We start from the raw sequence: 21868 nt of genomic DNA on the forward strand, positions 1-21868 counted from the left end.
AGGCCAGGGCTGGAAGGAGAATGAAGAGGAAAAGTTCTGCTTACTGGGTTGTAATCTTTGGTGTTTGCTAGGAACTCATAAATCCTTTGATGGTAGAATGGTTATGGGGCTGGATGCTGCCTGTAAGACTGAGGTTTAGGATACTTCCTCAGTGGCCCCAGGGTATAGATACCCAGAGAGTGAAGAATTGCTCATGGGTCTTTAAGGGTATGTAACAATTTATCTTTTTTCATGCTGAATGGGTTATTTCTCTCAAGAGGCAGATCCTCCACAGTGGATTGGACTTCTTTGGTAAATATGGAGGATTGGAGCCATGAATCCCTTCTCATAATTATAGATGCTGCCATTGACTAGGAGGCTAATTAATTAATACAACCATATTTCAACTTTAAAGCTTGGTTCTATTTCACTAAATGGAACTGTACACTCACCAAAGTGAAGTTCTTTCTTCAAAAGAGGTCTACACATTTGGCCTCCTTGCCTGTGGGTGTAAATCTGGTTTGATGCTGCTTGTCACTTTTGGTGACAGCCTGCAACACTACAGAGTTCGGAGTATGAAAAGTATTCCATCTCTTTCAATGGTACAAAATATTTCTTCTCTGCTCTTTTCAGAGAGACAGCACAAGTAGCTGGAGTATTCCAGACCATTCTGGTTGATTCTAAAATGGCTTCATTAATAGGCAGTGCCTCCTTCCTGGGACCAGCTCTTTGGAAGATATCTAACAGCTCATGAGTGATGTCCTGCATTTTATCCAGAGGTATCTGCAGCGTGTCTGCAATTCTCCCAAGGTGGTCTTGGAACTGCCTATAGTCAGGTGGTGATGGTGATTGTGTGATCACCTCATCTGATGAGGACAATGATAATCATCCCACAGGGGTGAATGGTTCCAGCTATATGGGTTTCTCCTCTTCTTCAGAGTGTTCCTGATTAAGTTGAGGTTCTTTCCCAGGTGGCAATCCTGCCTTGCCTCTCATTGAGATCTCAAAAATTTGGGAGTCACAAAGATGGATCTCAGGGACACCAATAAGGCTAGTGCGAGGGATAATAGAGGTAATGGGGTGGATTCCAGAGAGGAGGGTACCATTGGTCCTGAGTTGGGCAGTCCTTCCTATGAGAATATGAAGGCACCCATGATATTTTGGAGACTCTGTCAGGGCTGACTTCCTGCCTCGTTAAAGCTGGTGAAGCTCTCCCGCTAATTCCAGACTAAGTAGAAGAAAATAAGGCCTCTATGTTGATGGGCGGCGCCATCAGTACCAGGTCTGATTATGTATTGGTTGGCTGATAGTACAGGAGAGTGATGAAGTGATGGTGTCAGGAGGTCCCTGGTTAGGACTGGATCTGACAGTATCAGCGATTCCAGATCTGCAAAGACGGTAAGGTCCTCCGGGATAGAGTATCTAGTCTGTTGATGGAGAGTGGACCCAGTTTCTGTCCCTTAGCAGTGCTGGTTTCAGAAGGACAGTGGTTTTCAGTAACAATGATTTCTTATCTCTTCATGCTGGTACCATCAGTGTAGGATGTGTCCATGTTCCTCTTTCCATTGTCACTACCAGAGATTGGCCTGTTCCTTTGGCTATCAACTGTTTTGGGGGACTCTTGATTCTCCCTGTCAAGGAACCAGTACCATGCTCCTTAGGAGTTCCAGACACATCCGTATCAAGGCGTGGGGTCTTACTGACCTAGAAGTTGTCAGCAAGGAGGTCCTCTTTTTAGGTGAGGACTTGGCAGGAGATTTCGCACGTGTCTTGTGAGAGTGTTTGCTTTTACCCTCCTCATGTCTCTGTTTGGAAGAGTCTTTAACTCTGCCCTGAGCAGCCCTGGAGGCGGAGACCACCGTGATCAAAGGGGTGCTTCTCAATGCTTCTGTCTGATGTGCAGAAGAGTGTGATGGGCCAGAATAAGACTGAAGTCTCACACAATTGTCCATCAGGAATCTTGAAAGCCTGAATTCATGAGACTGATGGGTTCAGCAAGGAAAGCAAGGGCAGATACTACACTTAGAAGGATTATGAGCTTCCCCAAGGCAATAGAGGCATGCAGTGTGGAAGTCAGTGACCAGGAAGACCCAGGGATAGGACTTGCACACCCTGGGATCTTGGGCATACTGGGCACCCCCATATGGGGGGAGGGGTGTTTGGGTGGGGGTGCCCCCAGACCTCTGAACTACTTTAACTACACTATCTAAAACTGCTAAAACTTAACAGTATCTGATTTTTTGAACAGGAACACTAGCTAAAGCTACGGACACTAGAGAAGTTCTGTCTCAGACCACATGCAGTAGAAAGGAACTGGAGAAGTGCTAGGTCTGCACCACCCCTTATGCCCTTGGTTCAGAGTGGGAGGAGGAGAAAGCCGCAGTTCAAGCAAAAAATCTGCCCATCTCAGGTGCATGGAACACATATGCACCTCGACTGGAATACACTTAGTGACCATCACTCAAAGAACTCTAGCTTACACACACGTTTATCTTCAATGGTATGCAGTCGAAACCTTTGGGATTACTTGGCCTCATACCACTGTGATTCTTGAAATAGACCCCAGCCATAATAGATGACACTACACAAATCTGGAATCAAAATGCACTTTCATGTAATTAATTTTTTTTTTTAAAAGAAAAAGATAAAAAGTTGAGTTTTGCACTGGAGCAGCTTCACCACTTGAGGCAGAGTGTCTCTCTCCATGTACAGAAGGGACTTCCCTTACAAAATGAGTCAAAGATGTAATCCTGGATTGGGTCTAGTTTCATCAAATCATTAGATACATGTTAGTAACTAGTAACTCTAACAACTGCTATACTTCAACCATCAACAATCTCAGAGCACAGAGGCTCATCAACATTCCATTTATCTGGTCAGATTCTTCTTATAAATTTTTATACTGAATATCAATTTCAGATTTTTTCTCATTCAACCCCATTAAAATAGGGGAGCTAAATAGATTAAAATACAGAAAGGATAAAAAAGCAGGATAATAGTAATTGCCATCCTGGATCCATTAGTCCAATGTCCTGTCTCCAAGAGCATCCAGTTCCAGATGCCACAGAGGCAGGTGCAAAATCACAACAGTAGTCAAATGTACAATTATCTCCCGCCATGAAGGTTTCATTCTAATCTCTAATAGTGAGAGATTGGTTTAAACTCTGATGCATGAGGATTTTGTATCCCTTCCAAAACTCTGTTTGTATTAACTGTTATAACTCTGGATATTCTTGTTATCCATCTAAATGTCCACTCTCTTTGAATCTTACTAAATTCTTGGCACCAGTGACAAGTTGATGCACAATATCCTCATGGATCACCTTTGACTCATCAACATCTTGAGAATCCCACTCTCACAGAAACTGCACACCTCTACATCATTTGCAGAATCACAGGACCAGCGGATTATGAAGTGGGACTCCTCCCACAGCACGAAGCAAGTAGCCTTTCCCAGTGAGCTTAACATGCAGTTTTTGCCAATTATTGAAGCAAGCCGTGACAGGTAAAAGCAGGAAGAAAATGTCTAGGGAACAGAACTGTATAAAGGTTAGGGGCAGCACGGGCAATATTGGTTGCAAAAGCACTCAAGCAAAGATAAACATAAAAAAAGGATAATCACATATAATTGAACAGAAGGCAGTAAATGACAAGGGTAAAGACAACAACAATATAATGTTTCAGCATTACAGTAGCAATGGGCATTCCATGCATTTTCTGCACTGTCTCACAACACTTCATTGATAGATACATACATAGCTGAACATCAACATATTCAAAAGACAGATGCCACAGCAAAAGGACAAACTTTTCAGTTCTCTCTCTGGGAACTAGATTTCTTATTTGGATAACTGTTTTTATTTAGATACACCTTTTATTTTTTCTCTTTCTGAATTAACTTCAATATTTAAAACAGGGATTAGCTGAATACATTGAGACTGTAACTGTTGAAAGTCTGTATTTTCTCCCTGTCTCTCTGTGAAGAGCTGCACATATCCACGGCTTAATCACTGTGCATTCAGTAGAAAGTTGGCCCTCTAGCTGGGTAAGTTAATCATAGTGATATCCTAGGTGAGGCAAATGTCCTATTTAAGCCCAGACTGCTATTTTAAAATAGTAAATAACAGAGGTCTACATTTGGTTCATCCACTGTTAAATTCAGATTTTTACTCTGTTGGGTTACAAAACCAGTGATGTGAAGGGGAGGGAAAAGGAGAGACTGGGCTAACACAACAAAGGGGAAAAGGGGATGTTGCCTGGTGAATGAGTAAGAAAGAGCACTGAGAGAAGCAGCCACCTGTTTTGTGCAAGCACAACTGCCAGCAAACACTAGCTGCAGCTCAGCTATATTTCTTGCCTCCTGAAGGAAAGATGCAGGTCAGCAGCTGCCATAGGGAGACAGGGCTAGAAATGTGTGTACTGTACTGTACAATAAAGTACTGTACTACTCTACAAGCTTTTATTGCTCTATATTTTCCAGTTTGTCTAAAGCATGATATTCTAAACCAGTACTACAGGGATTCAAAACGGTCTACACTATAGCAGTCATTTCCGAATTTCGTGTCCATCTTTTCACAGATATAGAAATATGCTGGACAGTTATAGTACAATATGAGAGAGATAAGGGGCAAGCTTGTCTCTCTCACCAACAGAAGCTGGTCCACTAAAATATATGATTTCACCCACCTTATCTCTCCAATATATTGGGACCAAAATGGATACAACTACACTACATAGTACTATATGGACATTACAGCTACATCACCTGAAAATAAATGCTTGCCCTTTACATTTTAGCTGTGTAGAGGTGCACACTTGAGGATTGGAGTCCAGTGATTTTCAGTGAAGGGCTCCTGTCTGTGGATGAACTCACTCTCTCTTGAAGTCAGCCAGTTTGCTGACCTCAGGGTACAGTACAAGATATCTTGGTAAAGCATTTGTTTGACTATGGACCATTGCTGAGTTATTTACTAAGTTTGCTTTTGGCAATTCAGGCAGAGGGGATTTTTGTGTGGGGGATCTATTGTAGTCACTTATATTATTGTCCTTTGTCAGGTGCCATGGTAATAAGTACATAAAAATACTAAGACAATTAGGGTAGATAACTGAACTGAATTTGGGCCAAACTATTTCATTCACGAACAATGCCAGTGTGGGCCATTTCAACTGGTGTCAGAATAGCAAAAAGTTTCCCCAAAGTAGTAAGTTAAAGAAAAAAAAAAAAAAAAGAAAGCAATTGACTATTTTTAGGAACAGTATAATGGAAATGCAGACACCACACTTCTGCGGCAATTAGGTTGCGTTAAAGATGTCAGTAGCACTTTACTTTAAAAAGTACATATTTTAACAAAAGTATTATGCAAATTAATGCAAAGCAATGCAATATTAGTAACACACACAAACACACACACACACACACAAAGGTGAGTCACTTCTGAGCTTCCCAACCTGTTAGCACGCCTCCATCTGCAACAGCAGCCCTAGGCAAATATTTTAATTTCCTGGGGCTCTTCAGTGTGCTGCTGCTGTAGTTTGGCTTTGCCAGCAATTTATAAGGCATTATGATTGGTGCAGTGCTTTGCAATTCTACCTGTAATAGTCACACTCTACCTTCCAAGAGGGCACCCTAACTTGGCTTCTTCTACAAATTGACAATCTCTATAGCTGTGACAGCAGCTATGCTATGCCAGGCTTGCAGCTCCTATAATTGCTGCTTCAGCCCTGATGGATGTAGCAGCTCCTTAGCTTGCACCTTTTGGTTTTGCTAAGTAGCCCACCTTCCTCCCATCAGGAAATTAGTATGCCATCACCCATTATACCTTCTTGTGAGTGAATGCACTCATGACATGAACTGCAACAACTCATTTGTCTCCACAAAACATTTCAGCAAGCTGTAGGGCCTATGCATATGTAGTCTGATAGAGAATTGAATCGCACAGTGCATATTATTTTAGGACACTTTTTAATTTTTTTTACATTTTTTGTTTGCAATGTCAGCCTCCACAACGAGTGGGGGGAAAAAAGCAGGTCATGACTGGCCCCACATCCAAGTAACAGCAGAATTATTCGAGAAGAATCTTTGACTAACAGGACAAAAACTATCTGCTAATGAATGTGGCTGACAACAGAGAAGTAAATAATGTACCTGCCAACAAATAGAGGTGACTGTCCAATGACTTCCAAAGCATACTAGCTACATAAAGAAACTTCTTGCTTTCCAGGCACATGCTGTATGAGTCTGATCTGATCCAAAGCCCACTGAAGTCAATGCAAAGACTCCCATTGACTTTAATAGGCTTTGGATCAGGCCCTAAATCTTTATCCCTATTCTCTCTCTCATTTATATTTTACTTATACACACACGGACTGGTAGAGAAAGGACACGGAGCAGCTAAAGCGGTATAAGTGCCTGCCTATATACAACTCATTCACACTAATGTGCGTGTGTGTGTACATACATATTACACACACACACACACACACACACACACACACTGTCTGTCTCTCTATTAAAACCGTGAACGAATTACTGCATACTGAAATGAAGGTTTGGATAAAACAAACTTTTAAATATTCAGGTTAGTGAAGGAAATGCAAAAACCCTCTGCTGGTTTTAATCGAGAAGTTATTTATTAGTAGGGAAGAAAAGCAAACAAATACACCTTGTCGGGTACTGGACATTTAGCTACTGGTTTCAAAATTGGGTCACATTTTTATGGTTTAAATATTTTTGAAATGTTGACAGGCATGGAAGCAGCCCACCCAAAAGAAATAAGTTCAGATCAGGAACAGCAGTTCCTCAAGGAGGATGCTGTAATCCATCAACATTCAGCTGCAGAAGCACTCTGCAGAATATGTACTTTATTCATGAATGTTGGTAGCCACAAATCTAGAGGGACAGATAGCTAAGCTGGTCACCAGTGTGGTGATGTTGAAACAAAATTGCCTGCCAAAAGATAGTGTCAGGTTTCCTAAATAGTAGATTTCTATTAATTTGTATTGCAGCGACACCACTATACTGCCCTACTACTTTTCTTTCTAAACCAATCAGCTGTTATTTTATGATCCACAGAAATGTGCTGCTAGCCAGTTGTTGTAAATAAAGAAAAAATTAAAAGATGAAGTCTATTAGACCACCATGCAAATCACCTTGTGCTGATAAGCATTATATTCAGACAGTCGCCACCTGCCTCATTCCAAATGGGATAAACTCTGGTGAGATTTTTTTGGATGGAATATCACAAAAAGTTAACTGAATTGCTCAGATTCTCACCAAGTCAAGGAAGCACTGAAATGGTACAACCTCAGGTATCAATTAAATCCAAGTCTTTCCTCATAAGCTCAAGTAGTACATGATTGGCTCTAGAGATATGCCACATTACTGAAGGACCACTTAATAGCCACATACTCCATCCCACTCCCATTCCCATTTAGTTTGGGTGGGAGGTGACGACCTTGAATGTTTTATTTAAAGCTCTGACCACTGTGAATTTATGAAGTTAATGAGCAGCAATATTGCCCGTGTTACCACAGACCCATCACCCTCCTTGAAATGAGCAGATTGATCTTCCCAGGTCAAGCCCCCCATGATTAAAGCACCTCCCTGTGCTGGCAGTATTGAGAACAGGGACTGTACCATCCGGCGTTGCCTGCTGACGGGGTTTTTTACATTTGACGTAATCGTGGTCAACTGGAGTGGCTGTGTAAGGTGGGGATGTCAGACCTGGACCAGAGGATGAGGGGAGGGAAGTCCCAGGGCCTGGTACTGTTCCAGCAGAAGAGTGAGAGTCTTCATCAATCATGCAAGTCTTTTCCCTGGGTAGATGGGAAGAAGACAAAAATGAAAAGGAAGCGTATTAGCATAGTCAGTGTCTATGTAAATTAAATGGAAACAGACTGCTCCTCTTGCATCATTATCTTCTGTATATAATCAAATCTATGAGCAACATCAACAAGATGGATTTTCACCATAAGACATAGGAAAGAAATGAAAAAGGGCAAACTGGATCCCCATCACTAGTTTGTGTCAAGACATCTTTATTTTATAGCCATTAACAAACCAAAGCTAGAGGGCTCATGTCAATAAATTAAGCTGGAGTTTTAAGTAAAGCATCTGCTAATTAATCAAAAATAATGGTTTCACCAGTGTATCCAAAGATGAGCTTGTCCCCATCTCTTGTTAACCTTCCTCCTTACATTGTGCCTATATATTGCAGAGATCTCAGAAAAATCAATAATGTAAGTTCTGTGATGTGGAACACTAGATGCCATAAGAGTGAGTTAAAGTCTTAACATTTTGGGGCTTCTGTTGGTTTACAGCACATTCATTGTTACTGTAATAGTTTGTGGCACACCTGTTTTGAATCTATGTAGATGTCTACACAAATAATAATCTTTACATTAAAAGCCTACTTGGTGTGGAAAAAGCATGTTTTCAGAGTATTTTCTGGAAGTTAGCACTCACTTTTCTGTAACTTTTGGAGTGTTCTTCTCTTCACCCCTGGCAAATGGTCCCTCAGAAGCCTCCTTCATGAAAGTAAGTAATATCTCCGCATCCACCCCAGAGTCTGGCTTCCCCACAAGTTTCAGAATAGAGGCATGAAGCCGGAAGTAAACCTAGGAAAACAAAACACAGTCCATTAAATCAGAAGAGAGCTCAGAATTCTGAAACTAGTTCCAAGAAGTAGGCCCTGCTCTGCAAAAATTTCTGAGATTTGCAGAGCAAGTTATTTGCTGTCACATGTACCCCATCAGGACATTTCCTGTCCATCCCAGTCAAGTAAACGGCACAGGTTCTCAGAACAAAAATGTGCTCCCTCCAGGCAATGGAATGAAGCAATGAGGACAGACATGGGAGGAGGTCATTGGATACATACTACAGCCAATGTCCTTAAGCTGCACCATGGATGCAGAGGGTCTGTGACTACTACGTCAGCCCATGGGCTCATGCCCTGCCTCTGGGCGAGGGGATGGATTTCACCCCAACCACCTACATTTCAACCTCAAAGTCTGACTGATGAGTTTTATGTGGGTAAAGCGAATTTGACTCTTATTAAATAAGTGATAAATAATAGCATTATCTGATACCAGTACCATACCTATAAACTGGCTTTATAATGCAAGCATTTAGGAATTCCATTTGATTCCTGGTTTTTGCCTTGAATATATTTCCATCTCTAAAGTACAATGCACATCTATTGCCACTACTCTAATAATAATGATTATCGTTATTTCAACTAACGGGAGAAAAAACAAAATTTTAAAACACAGAGGTTTAAAAACAGAAAATGGTGTCTACTGGTTAAACTATGCATGCGTGGCAACATTTTCAACACACTGAAAACATGGTAACAGCTGTTAAATTCTGATTCAGTTTAGTTAGTAGACCTGGCACCAAGCTTTTGTGTGTGTTTTTCCATTTTACCTCTAATGCCTCCATGGCCAGTTCTGGTGGGTTATGGTAGTGAATCTTCTTTGGATACCTGGCAGCTTCTTCATGGAGGTAGTGACCTGCCTGTTTGTAATGAAGCAGATAAACAACTGGAGACTGCTTTTGCTTCTCTGCAATCTTTCCCAGCATGTAGTGAATAAGCCACTCCTCTTCATCTCCATCTCCCTCACAGCGAGATGCCGAAGTGAAGCAGAGTTTGGCTGTCTCCAACATGCTGTCTCGACGCTCTTCCATCTGCAATGGGACAAGATGCTGAAAACATGAGTTCACCCTCAGCTGGGATGAACAATGTTGAAATTTATTCTACTGCATATGAAAGTTCACAAAAGCAATAGGTTATTTAAAAATCCTTTGGATTTAATGGCAGAGCATACAAAATGTATCCAACTACCCAAATGGCTTCTGAAAACTCATAAAATGTGGTGCATATGAATCTGTGTTTCATTCAGTTAAAGGCCTTCTCACATTAATGACTCAAAGTGGTAAGAAAAAAAATGTATAAATGTAAAACACTTGTGGAGAAATTAACAGACAGTGATTCTGTTTCTTTTCCATCATTGTAAGCAATTCTCTCAACACATATATTTAAAAATAAGAATTAGGGATATTTACCTAACTCTGCAACTAATAGTCTACTAGAACACAGGCCATTAGAATTCACAAAAAAATACATTTTATAGTAGTTGGTGAGAATCTGATTTTGAGCCTCATAAGCAAGGCAGCAGTATTGATTTTTACAAAACGAAACAGCATAAATTAAGGTTAGCCTTCCCCGAGGATGAACTAAAAAAATATTTAAGAATATAAAGTAATGACAGCATCTTAAGTACTGTCTGGAAAAGTGTTGCTTTATTTTACAGAGTTTAAATATAATGTTAAATATTAATTATGAAATTCTTGAACAGAAAATATTCTTGAAACACATCTGCCCCCTTTTACATAATTCATTTAAGAAGAATCCCTTTGATTATGGTTTGGTATACAACAACAGTGGTTTTGTGTTTGTTTTTAAACAGATATATCCCTAAAAGGGAGAATCATGCTGTTCTAACTCACCTTTTGTTACACCGAAAGCTTAGCCTTTTCAAAGGTTTATACCTTTATAACACATTCATTTTAAAAAGAAGAGTGAAACCATTTAAAAAAAAATTCTGGTTTGGTGCATGGAAACTTAAGTTGGCTGGTCTGTACCCACATTATAACTCTGTTACAAATGGTAACTAAAGTATTGTCCATTCAATTCCTTAATAAGTACCTTACTGTGATAGGTTTACAAGACAGTAATGAGCATGTCTTTATTGTGAAGAATGGCATGGACTGTAATGACTTGAGGCTTCAAGGTAATTAATTCTGGAGTTCTTAGGTATAATTACCAAGTAATCTTTAGAGATGTAATAACACACTGTTACATGGCAGTCCACAGTAAACCTTGTATGGTTACAATGTAACTAAGAGCAGTAACATAGTCAAGAGCCTTCTTTTCTTATGTGTGTAGAGCTCTGCACACTTCTATGGTGGTACTACATATATAAATACAGAATGGGAAGGTGGTAAATATTCAAACCTGGGAACACTCAAAACTGAGAAAGGTGAAAATGTAATTTAATCTCCTCCCATTAACATTTGGGATGCTAACACCTCGAGAGCTTTGGAAGAGGTGGGAGTAGAGGTGCTAGCAAATGTTTATACTCTTAAAATTACTCTAATATCAGCATCACCATGTCCTATGGTTCTCACCTCTCAATAAGTACATCAAACAATTTGTATGTGGCCAAATAAAAAGATGAATCTTTTTAACTACAAAATCGCAAATAAATAAGTAACTAATTCTGGCACTGTTGTATCCGAGAACTCATGCCAATCAGGCACAATTTTGCTAGGAAAGAGCCCAGGATTTCTTTCCCTTTCTACAATGACCACCTTCCCAAATTATCGTTAGAAGAGGCAAGAAATCTAAAAACAGGATCCGAAAAATTGATTTGGTGTAATCTCCTTGGTTAGGTGTCTGACCTTTCACCATTAGTTTTAATATTTCATGAATAAATAGGAATTGAGAAGTTGAGATCCTGAACACGCTAAGATACTTTTCATAGCATCCACTAAAGAGCAGCAAGAACCTGGATGAGTAAATTTGACTGTATGTTTATTTTGCTTTTCTGGGAGGCACAGAGATTCACTGAAGTTAGCCTTCATGAATTCAAATCAACTCAGCGCATTTTCCACAAACATGTTTGTTTAGAGATGCTATTTCAGTAGATCATCTGTTGCTATGGAGTACGGCTGCTGACAGCCACCACTTTGTTTATAATCCAAATTATCAACAGCTTATATAATGTTCATTTCGCTTCATGGGAACACCCTTGTACACTTCTGATTGTTTTACTGCAAGACAAAAATCTGAATTCCAACCCTTGGGGCAAATTTGCTCTAGAAAACATTTTATATACAAAGGCAAATTGCAAAGCAAAAATTTAAGTCCAGATTTATTCGTTAAGCTCCGCACTAACCAAGTTGTGGGAGGCATTCAACGTTATAATAAACCTTTTAGATGTTCTTTCCCCACCTTAGTGGAACCCTTTTATAACCTCTTGATTCACTGAAGACATGCCAAAATGCATCATTCTATGACATCACAAATACCATGAATTGTATTGAGACATCTGGGATAGCTTCCATGAACCAAGATCTACCAAGAGGGCCGAACACCACTCTGTGTTGAACATCCCTCAGAACTTCCTTAATGGGGGCATTCAACACAGAAATTCAGCTCAAGTTTTTATTTTTCTTTGCAGTTCAGCTAACTCAGGATTAGAGCCTCTTAGAGACTTTTGAATAAAGAACAAGAAGAATGACTATGCCTCTTGAGATACGTTTTCTCTGAACATGGGAACCTCCCAAGACCCATGTTTTCCAAATGGGATTTTCAGCTCCTTTTGTGCCTAGCTCAAGAAGTGTTGAAGAAAATGATTCACTACCTTGAGTTAACTGAGAGTTTGGTTTTCACACATCTAGCACTGTGTGATCACAAAATGGTATTTTTAAAATTCTGACAATATAAAAGATTAGAAAATAAACAATTAACTTTCAGTGCAGTTAGGTTATCAGGCAGTCCTAACTCTTTCCTGCTTTCAGGATACAAACACCTTTCATTTCACAGTATTACTTTAATGGATCTCTTCAGAAATTCAAGTAATGGCCATTTGGTCTTCATCTGTAAGGATATTGGGTGGAACAATGGTCTTTAAGACAGTGCCTCATTTCTTAAGTTGATTAATTCATATCTCATTCCGCAAGTAAAACCCCAGTAAGATTTAGGAGAAGATATGCCTCTGAACAAACTACATGGAAAAGCATGGGGGAGAGATTCAAAACAAACTCTGATTGGCTCGCGTTGCATGCCTCTTATTGCAGTCTGAACACAGCAAGTGATTCTATGATTTCCAAATCTCTCCAGCGACATACGATGCTCCTGAGCGAGACAAATACTCTTTATACTGAATCACTTCAAGGTGCTCATCTTGTTCACTGAGAAGCCATCTAACTTTCAGTTAGAAAGATCAACTAAGCCATATATCCCTACATGATTCCTGATGCTTAAAGTTATCTAAAAAAAAGTCTCTCTCTGTTTCCAGAGATTGTGATTTATCTACTTGTCTGCAACAGGATATTTTAAGACCTTTTTTCCACTCAGCTCATGTAAGAAAGTTCATTTTAATTCCACACAGTGGTTCACACCAGTACTGTTTCTTTGAGTCTCCTCTTCCATATTTTCTCTGGCATATTCTTTAATTACCTTTGCTGGAAAAGTAAATATGGTTTAACTTCATGCTGAGGAATAGGATTCAGAGCACATTTTCACAGAACCTTTGCAGGATGGACGAGAGCCTTCGAGAAGGCAGGAGGAGAAGGTATTCTCATTTCACCTTCTCTTCCATTCATATACTGGGGAACTTTAGATTTTCTTGAGTATTTAACAGCTCACAGACCAGAGACAATTCACCTTCTTTTTTTTTCCTTCAAATTTCCATTCCTTCACTGTAATCTGATACTTGAGAGTCAGGATGGAAGATAAATGTATCAGTCAGAAAGAGGGGGATACAACACTGTCTATATCTAGTGACCCAAGTTTATAAAGATTAAAGTTGCTTTTCCGCCTTGGATCAGCAGAAAATTTCACAATCAAGATAATTTATGCATGGCTGTTGGTCAGGGGTCAATTATCATGTAAATTACTTCCTTGAAAATGCTATTGAGATGTTTGTCATTGAACAGTTTTGATCATGAGCTTAAGTAAATAACCCAAATGTAACAAAAAGAGAACCCTCATTATGACACAAGAGAAATGATGTTGTGTGGACACAAATGTGAGCTGCCCAATTTTCTGGTCTTTTGCCTATTTATTTGAAGAGGTGTTTCATCTTATTCTGAAGTAATTTGTATGAAGTTTAGTAACAGGGAAAGCAAATGTATTGTAGATACTTGCAGTTCATTACAAATTCATAAGTATTTGGCTTTTTTCCTGCTGGTTCTGCCATTTTTGAGTGATCTTTGGAGGAAGAGTCTAAGTAGGCTCAGATCTCAGACAGACTAATTTTGAGAAGAAACTAACAAAATTTCAAAAAGTGCTCACGCTGGCAAGTTACATGTTTATTTTTACTAGGGCTGGGTGGAAGCTGTGACTAGCAATGCTGCTAAGTCACCATGCAGTGTAGCAATTCCACACCAATAGTACTGAATGCTTTAATCAGAAAGATTATAAGATTTAAATATGCATTTCAAAAAGTTCACACAGCTCTAACTTAGACCCCCACCTGCTGCACAACTTCAGGGGGAAGTTCTAACTTCCACTGCTTCAGCTGTCGGGATGCAAAAGAGTGCAGGGCATAGGAAATGGTGCCATATTCTATCCAGAGAGAGAGATTGGAGCTGTCGATCTCCAGGGCTCGTTTAAAGCAGTTGAGGACAGGAGTAGAGTGTTTCCAAATGGGGCCATCGCTCTTCAGTTCATTGGAGTTCAACTTGTCCTGAATTCGACTCGCTCTAGCCAGCGCCATGCCAGCCCAAGAATCAAACCTATGCACGAAAGAACAAACGCGGCAAATAAACTACTCGCTGCAAAGCATCTTGAATCACGAGTGTGATTATTCCTTTTACTATTTCTACAGATGTTTCCTTCTTACATCACAGGCTTCTCCAAAACAATAATCCTGCTGCACATCCTCCCACGGTGGTAACATTCTGAGAGACACTGTACAAATCACCTTTCATCCTAGCCTCTAAACATTATCAAATCTTGTTTAACAGACAGCCCGGTATTCACAACAACATTTTGGATGGCAGGACTGGATGGCACTCGGTCTTTACTATCATTATACTTTTTTGATGGAAACATGACTTAGTAGGAACCAAAAAATCTCCCTCCAGGAAAATGTTGATGTATGTGTAGTGGGGCAGTCACCGCGCTTCAGCTCAGAAAGGGTTAAAACCCAGGCCTTGGAGGGGGCTGGGAGCCAATCAGAAAAGGCTGGGAGGCAGCCAATCAGGGCTTGCCAAGCCAGTATAAAAGAAGGCAGATCAGAAAGGGTAGTCAGTCTCTCTCCAGCCTTGGAGAGAGAGAGATGGACCTGGCTCCTGGATAGAGAAAAGGGTACCTTGGACAGTGCTGTTCTGGGGAAGGGCAGGAGGAGGTAGGGAAGCGCCAGCCTGGCAAACCCGCAGGCAGAGGCCTTGCTTTCAGGGCCGGAGGAGGTACTAGGGCTGTGGGGAAGCAGCCAGGGAAGGAAGCAGCAGCAGGTCCAACCCCCTTGCCGATGATGAACGGCCATTTCAGACTGCAGTTTGCCCTTGAGGGAAGGGGTAGATGAAGACTGGCAGTAGGTCACTGAGGTGAGGTGGGCTTAGGGGACTGAGATTCCCCAGGGAGGGGATGAGCCCTGGGTCTGGGGGCAGTGCTGTGGTGCAGTACCCCAGAGAAGGGGCACCGAGGGCCGGGGTGGGGATGCGGGGCCTGAAGTACAGTGGTGGAGATTGAAAGGAAGCAGGTACCAGTAGGGAGACACCAGCCAGCAGGAGGCGCTCTGGAGCTGGAAGAGCTAATTCCCGAGGTAACCAGCAGGAGGCGCTGCGGCGGTGAGTGCATGCCATGCTACGGTATGATAAAAGCTACCTTGCGATGAATTACCTCAAGATTCAGCACTATGCTTATAAGTAAGGTTAAGATTTTGTCACAGTTATTTTAGTAAAAGTCACTGACAGGTTACAGACAAACAAAAATTAATGAAAGCCTGCAACCCATCCATGACTTTTACTAAAAATCACCAGCAGGAGGGGACTGATTGCCCCCGCTGCTGTGGGGGGAAAAGCTCCGGCCCCGACTGCCAAGAGTGGGACTGACAGCCCCGGCTGCTGTGGGGAGGACAGCTCCAGCCCCGGCCTGCAGCCCCTGTGGAGGGGGCTGAAGCTGAAGAAGTCACAGAAGTCCATTAAAGTCAGGAAATCCATGACCTCCTTGACTAAATCATATCCTTACTTATAAGTGACAGTAAATTCAAGGGTATTCTCCACATTGGATGAACCCAAATTGCTAAACCATTTTAGCAATGGTATAGAGCTTCCACTTTTTAATGTGATTCTAGCATCAGATGGTTAATCATATTTATAATACTTTTAAGTTTTTGCTTACCAACATTGACTTAAAACTTCACTCCATGCGAGATTAAAAGGTGATCTGAAGACCCATGTTCCATGGGGTTTTAAAAACTAGATATTTTGAAAAGATAATGTGCCAAGTAACTGGGGTGAAAATACTATGTTCCTATATAAGATATTCCTTGCTGGATAATTAATTGTAACAAATTAATGCAGCCTGTGGAGCAGAATTTTAAAGTGACACTCTCAAATGCTGACAGGCTTTACTCCTCCCCCTCCAAAAAAATCATCATTTTGTATTAAATGTTCTTGCAGTTTTATCATAAGCCATCAAATCAAGATTTCAACACTTGAAAAATCCCAGTTCCTAAACTGGAAGACTCAACCATGACCAACCATTGATGCTAGGTTTGTTTTGACTGCAGATTTACACATAACTTTGCTCTGTGCCTACAATCTCCCTGTTGCTTTGTTATATGACTTAATTTAACAATATTTTTGCTCTTCAGAATAAGTTTTAGTCAACTTCAATCCCTTTGCCATCACATTAGAAGGAAGCTGGTAGGAAAAAGCCTAATTTGCATGTCCTAGGTTTATCGATCGGTATTAAGATTATTACAGCTCATTTTTTGGAGGAATTTTAAAATAGAAAATACAATTTTTAAAATGAGGGACTGTGAAGCTTATTCACCTTAGAAAGTATCCCTTTGAGATGGCGAAGACTGAAATGGCAGACAAGAGAAATATTTTTGAGTTTAACTAGTGGTCATCAGAACAATACAGCTCTGTCCATCTTGACCCATTTTAGAGCACCTCTCTGCCAGCAAATCTAAATAAACTTAAAAAACCCAGCCCAAGCAGCTAATCCATCGAGAGAGGTATGTGTTTGTCTTATGCAGTTAACCACTGACATATAGTTTCCATTTCTCACTGCCCCAGGGAAACCAATGAGCAAAAGAGAAAAGAAAGTCAAGTCAGTTATCATACCTCTTGCTCTTCCTAATTATAATTCAATTTCTTCCACTTTCTCTGAATTCTGGTCATTTCAGAAACCAAAAAGAAAATGTCAAATAATTGATTAACAACATGGTTTTTTCCCCAAAATGCTCCTTAAGATACAACTTACTTCTAATAATAAACACCAGAAAGTTTTCTTACACTCCAAACAGAACAAACCCCTGATTTGTCCCTCATTTCAGCACTGATAAACTGAAGGGAATGAACAACACTGACCTGTTTGGACAAATACAGATGTCATGCATGTAGAATTTAATGGCCTTAGATTGCTCTTTATTCTTGAAGTGGTAGTCTGCCAGGAGGTAATACAGCTCAGTCACCACTGGAGGAGAGTAGTCTGCACCCTCTGGGAGAGATGGTACCTGAAAACAGAAAACCTTAGATGACTCAGGAACATATTTTAAAATAGCTCTGTATATACTACTTCCCCACATCCCTAAATCTATCCATATTCATCTACATTGTACCTCTTCCTTGTAAAACTACAAGCTTTGGAAAGGCCATTCTAACCCAATTAAAATGTGATTTTTGTGAGCATCAAATGTCAAATCAGACACCACCCAACAATCCCTTACTGTGAAAACGAAACAATATAGCCATTTCCTTCCCTTGAAGTTTTTTAAACACAACTAACTGTACCTTGCTGAAGGTTCCTTCAATATAGCCAGAGACATCATCTAGGCTTAACATGGGCTTGTCTGTTCGAGGAACAATTGTAGCAATCTTCTTCAGAAGGTTGGCCAGGTCAGCAGATACAGTGCTGGTTTTGTAGCTATCAAACTCAGGGAGGGTTTTGGGCTTAAAATATTCAAACATGAATAACGCATCTTCCCACATCAGATCCACCTTAAGGGAAGGGGGTGGGAGAAAGAGAGCGAAATTATCTCAAAGTAAAAAGCTAGGGACATTTTTTAAGAATAGGATAAAAAAAACATTACATCAGCTGAAAACCAGTGCAACCTTCCCAGAATGGAACATCCAAAGGCATTATTAAAATGCAATGTTCATCACAGTGATTACAGGCTAAGGCTCTCAACTGTAACTTAACAAATGTTTTTAATAAGGATAGCTTTACTTGGAAGAGTTGGAGAGTCTGCTTAGACCTGCCTGGGAAACAGGAGATTTGGAGACTGACATGGAGGATGTGAGAGGAGATAGAAGGAAAGAACTACATTTGCTGTAGATTTTGAAACTTAAATCCCGGTAATGGAGAAGGAAAATTCCAGGTGTGTCCCCAGCAATTACAGAGTTGGAAGCATTTTCAAATCAAACAGTAAAACAGCCAATCACCTTTTTTCTTCATTTTTAAAAAAATGTTCAGGTGTTTGTAGTTTTCCTATCTTAAGCTAATTGAGTCATGTTTCCCCAATCTGCTCTTCTGAAGACAGGGTGAAATCGTAGCCCCAGTGAAGTCAATGGGAGTTTTGTTATTTACCTCAGTGGGGCCAGGATTTCACCCACAGTCTCCCACCTTCTTTAGACAAGAAGTGCCGTTTCCAGCAGGAGGGATTCTCTTCTCCCACAATCCTTTTATTTTTTTCCTTTCTTTGCCCTTCCCATTCATCTCCTCCTCCTTTTTATTAGTCTTACAAAATCGTCTATCTGAGACACTTCTTTTGGCCCTCTAGCATATCATACATATGGGACGAGGTGAGGTTGAGAAGAATAATTCACAGACAGACCATGAGCAAGAAAATACTATCACTCAGCAGACTGCACTACAAAATTCTTAACAGGCTCATTATGTTATGGTTTCAGAGGCACTAACCTATTAAGTGTTTTCTTGGGTAAAATCCAGACACAGGAGACAGTTTCATGACCATCTGTTTTTTGGTAAATTGTAAAGCTATACAGTCTAACAATGAGTGAAATGTCTTCTGGAGATTCCTCACAGCTCTGCTTCTCCAAAACTAAATTTTATAAGTTTTAATAATCAGTACTAACCAATATTTTCCCTCGGAGCTTTGGCAAGATAAAAATTTTAATATTTTACCAGCTTCACTTTACCCTGCATCTTCCATATTCATCAACTGTAAGATCAGGTGTTTGGTGTTTTAGGGGGTTTTTTATAGCATGGATAAAGCTACAATTGGCTTTATTTCCAACATCTAGCCCTCTTGTTCCATACTTATTTTAGGGATCCAGGGAGTTTTCACCATATATAAAGGAAATGAATTTCAGGTCCGGAAAAAAGGCCCTAGTAATTATGACTCCTTCCCATTAATTCAGCTCAACATATTGACACAGGAGAAAACCATGTTCTTCAGCATTCTAAGGTGTTACACTAAAGGTAAACTGTGCTTATCTTACCTGCTGCACAGAATGCTCTTCCAGGTACCTTGCTTTGCTCTTTTTGCTTGGGAAGCTGTACAAACAGTAAAAACACTGCTCCAGGGCTGTCTCCAGTTCCTCTTTGTAGGGATGAGTATCTTCAGAGGTAGACACTGCAAGCTCCTTTTGCAGTACCCACACCTAGAACATCACAAGCATCATAAGCCAAACAAGGTCTGATAACTGAATTTCACATTAAATTAAATGCTTCCTATTTTTATTTTCCTAACCCTGGCACTCAGATACTACGGCAAGGAACACAGAATAAAAGCCTATATGGAACAGAACATGCACAAAACAACTTTAATGTTTCTCTGTTACTCGCATCCAAATGTTCTCCACATCTCTGCATGCTCATCACTCTTGTAATATGTCCATTTCCATTACACTGTAACCTAATACCATTCTTTTACCTTCTGTATTTGTGATACTTATGTTCTCTTCCAGTTTCATTTACTGAAGACTGTCTCAGCTTGATGTTCCCAAACTTCTAAAAGTCACTGAAAAGCTCTCTCATTACCTTTCCCTCTGCACATTTAGGTGGTTTACTCTAACAAATGCATTACATTTTACCAGCCCTGACATTCAGGAAGAATATCACCACCAAAGACACAGAAAAATGAGAAAGAAGAGGCCCCAATTCAGAGGACGTGGAGGAATACCTGCGATAATTAATGAAATTCATGCAAGAAAAGAGGGCGTTGTCTTGCACAGTAATCCCTTCTTTTCTACCACAACATTTTAACTACACATGTAGGATACCATGACCTATTTATACACTAGGGGTCAAAGAAGGCAGCTGGATTATTGCTGAGAAGATTGAACCTCAGAGGAGTCTGTAATGGCTACTGAAAGTTTGACAGATCTCACAAACATAAGTTAACAGAACTTTCCAAATCTCAACCCAACAGGCATCGACAGCTCTGGATGAGTGAGCTCCACTACAGATGGGAAGGAGCCATGTTATATGAAATAATTCTCTTTAATAGAGAAAATTCTCCATCTTGCCAGTGAACGTTTAGAGATGGGAAAACCTAACCTTGACTGATAAGAGGATATATCATCTGTCTGAGATTTGGACAAAGAGCTTCTAAGCTTGATCTCAAAGTTTATGCTACATATTTACAAATCCCCTTAGGTCTGGAAGTTCCATTAGAACCTACAAAAAATCATTTATAGATTCTCACTGAAAATGTAATACCAATTACAGCCTGAAGTTCTGTAATTCTGCAGGCCAAATAATGGAAAACAGGAAAGCCTTTTCTAAAGAAAAACTTTAACTATGTACCAGGTAAGGATGCTCACATATTAGGATACCAAGGGCTGTATTAATAGTTTACCAGGAGCCCAAAGGCAATGTCAGTTTTGCATATAAAATTTACACAAATATTATCCCCAAAATGCACAGTGTGAATATATGTTGCAAATGTACCTATCTTGGCTGCAACTGATCAGCTCTCACTCCACAGGTATGGGGAGAAGAAGAGGGTAGCCATCAGCTGCCCTTCCCCCTCCCCCCCCCTTTTTTTAAAAGGATAACACCTAGTTCTACAACGTTTTGGGGACAGATCTGCAATAGAAGGCTGAAGAGTAAAAAAGGTGGCTCTATGAGATCTTTGATAAGATCCCTAAAGGGAACATTTTTGTGAAGGTCTTGATTTTTTCAGTGTCATTTACAGGCATTTTCACCAAGAGCAATCTGTTTTTGATTCTGCCCCTGTATGAAAGACTGGTTTAACCACCAACTGAAGCAATAGGTGCCGACTCCAGGGGTGCTCCAGGGCTGGAGCACCAATAGGGACAAAATGGTAGGTGCTGAGCACCGCCAGCTCCAACCTCACTCCCTCAGCATCTCCAACGTGCTGGCAGCCCCGCGGATCACCACCTTCCCTTCCCTCCCAGTGCCTCCTGCCCACCACGGATCAGCTGTTCTGCAGCATGCAAAAACCGCTGAGGGGAGGGGAGAGGGCATAGTGCGCTTGGGGGCAGAGTGGGGCAGGAAGAGGCAGGGTTGGGGCAGAGCTGGGGGGGTTGAGCACCCCCAGCACATTAGAAAGTCGGTGCCGCTGAACTGAAGTATTATAAATCACATTTCAGTACACACTGATAATGGAAATTACATTCAAAATATGTCAAATGCTTGTTGGAAACTTTACTCCATTTCTTCTCTGTAAGAGGCACTGTAGTACCAGAAGTAAAAATGAGGGAAATAAGCATCTCTATGAGCTTAAGTAAAAACTAACTTGGGATAAGAAGAAATAAAAGCTGCTAGTGAAATCATTTTGGGAGGTTACAGACACAGAAGAATTATGTTCTCCATTATGAATTGCTTCTACTTTGTATAAGTCTCACACCATTTGTAGTCCTCCTTTATAATGATTGGTAACTTTTCTTTAATACCTCTGTTCTCACAAAAAATGCAAATAGACCTTTCAGTGACAA

General features: G+C 40.5%; 1 protein-coding gene across 5 annotated transcripts in view; it reads right to left on the reverse strand.

The window, feature by feature from the left end:
* CABIN1 (calcineurin binding protein 1) overlaps positions 1–21868 on the reverse strand; it is a 211117-nt gene that overhangs the window by 148360 nt on the left and 40889 nt on the right. For 2 of the 5 annotated variants that reach the window (XM_074972748.1, XM_074972753.1), the window contains 7 exons: positions 19406–19567; positions 17735–17941; positions 17312–17457; positions 14242–14503; positions 9404–9682; positions 8444–8595; positions 7616–7794 (listed from right to left, as the gene is read on the reverse strand). In XM_074972748.1, the coding sequence (XP_074828849.1) occupies positions 7616–7794; positions 8444–8595; positions 9404–9682; positions 14242–14503; positions 17312–17457; positions 17735–17941; positions 19406–19567 (1387 nt within the window). The remainder of the gene's footprint in view (positions 1–7615; positions 7795–8443; positions 8596–9403; positions 9683–14241; positions 14504–17311; positions 17458–17734; positions 17942–19405; positions 19568–21868) is intronic. The other 3 variants (XM_074972749.1, XM_074972751.1, XM_074972750.1) reach the window with 3 other exon arrangements.

The sequence above is a fragment of the Natator depressus genome, chromosome 15, assembly GCF_965152275.1.
Source record: "Natator depressus isolate rNatDep1 chromosome 15, rNatDep2.hap1, whole genome shotgun sequence".
NCBI lineage: Eukaryota > Metazoa > Chordata > Testudines > Cheloniidae > Natator > Natator depressus.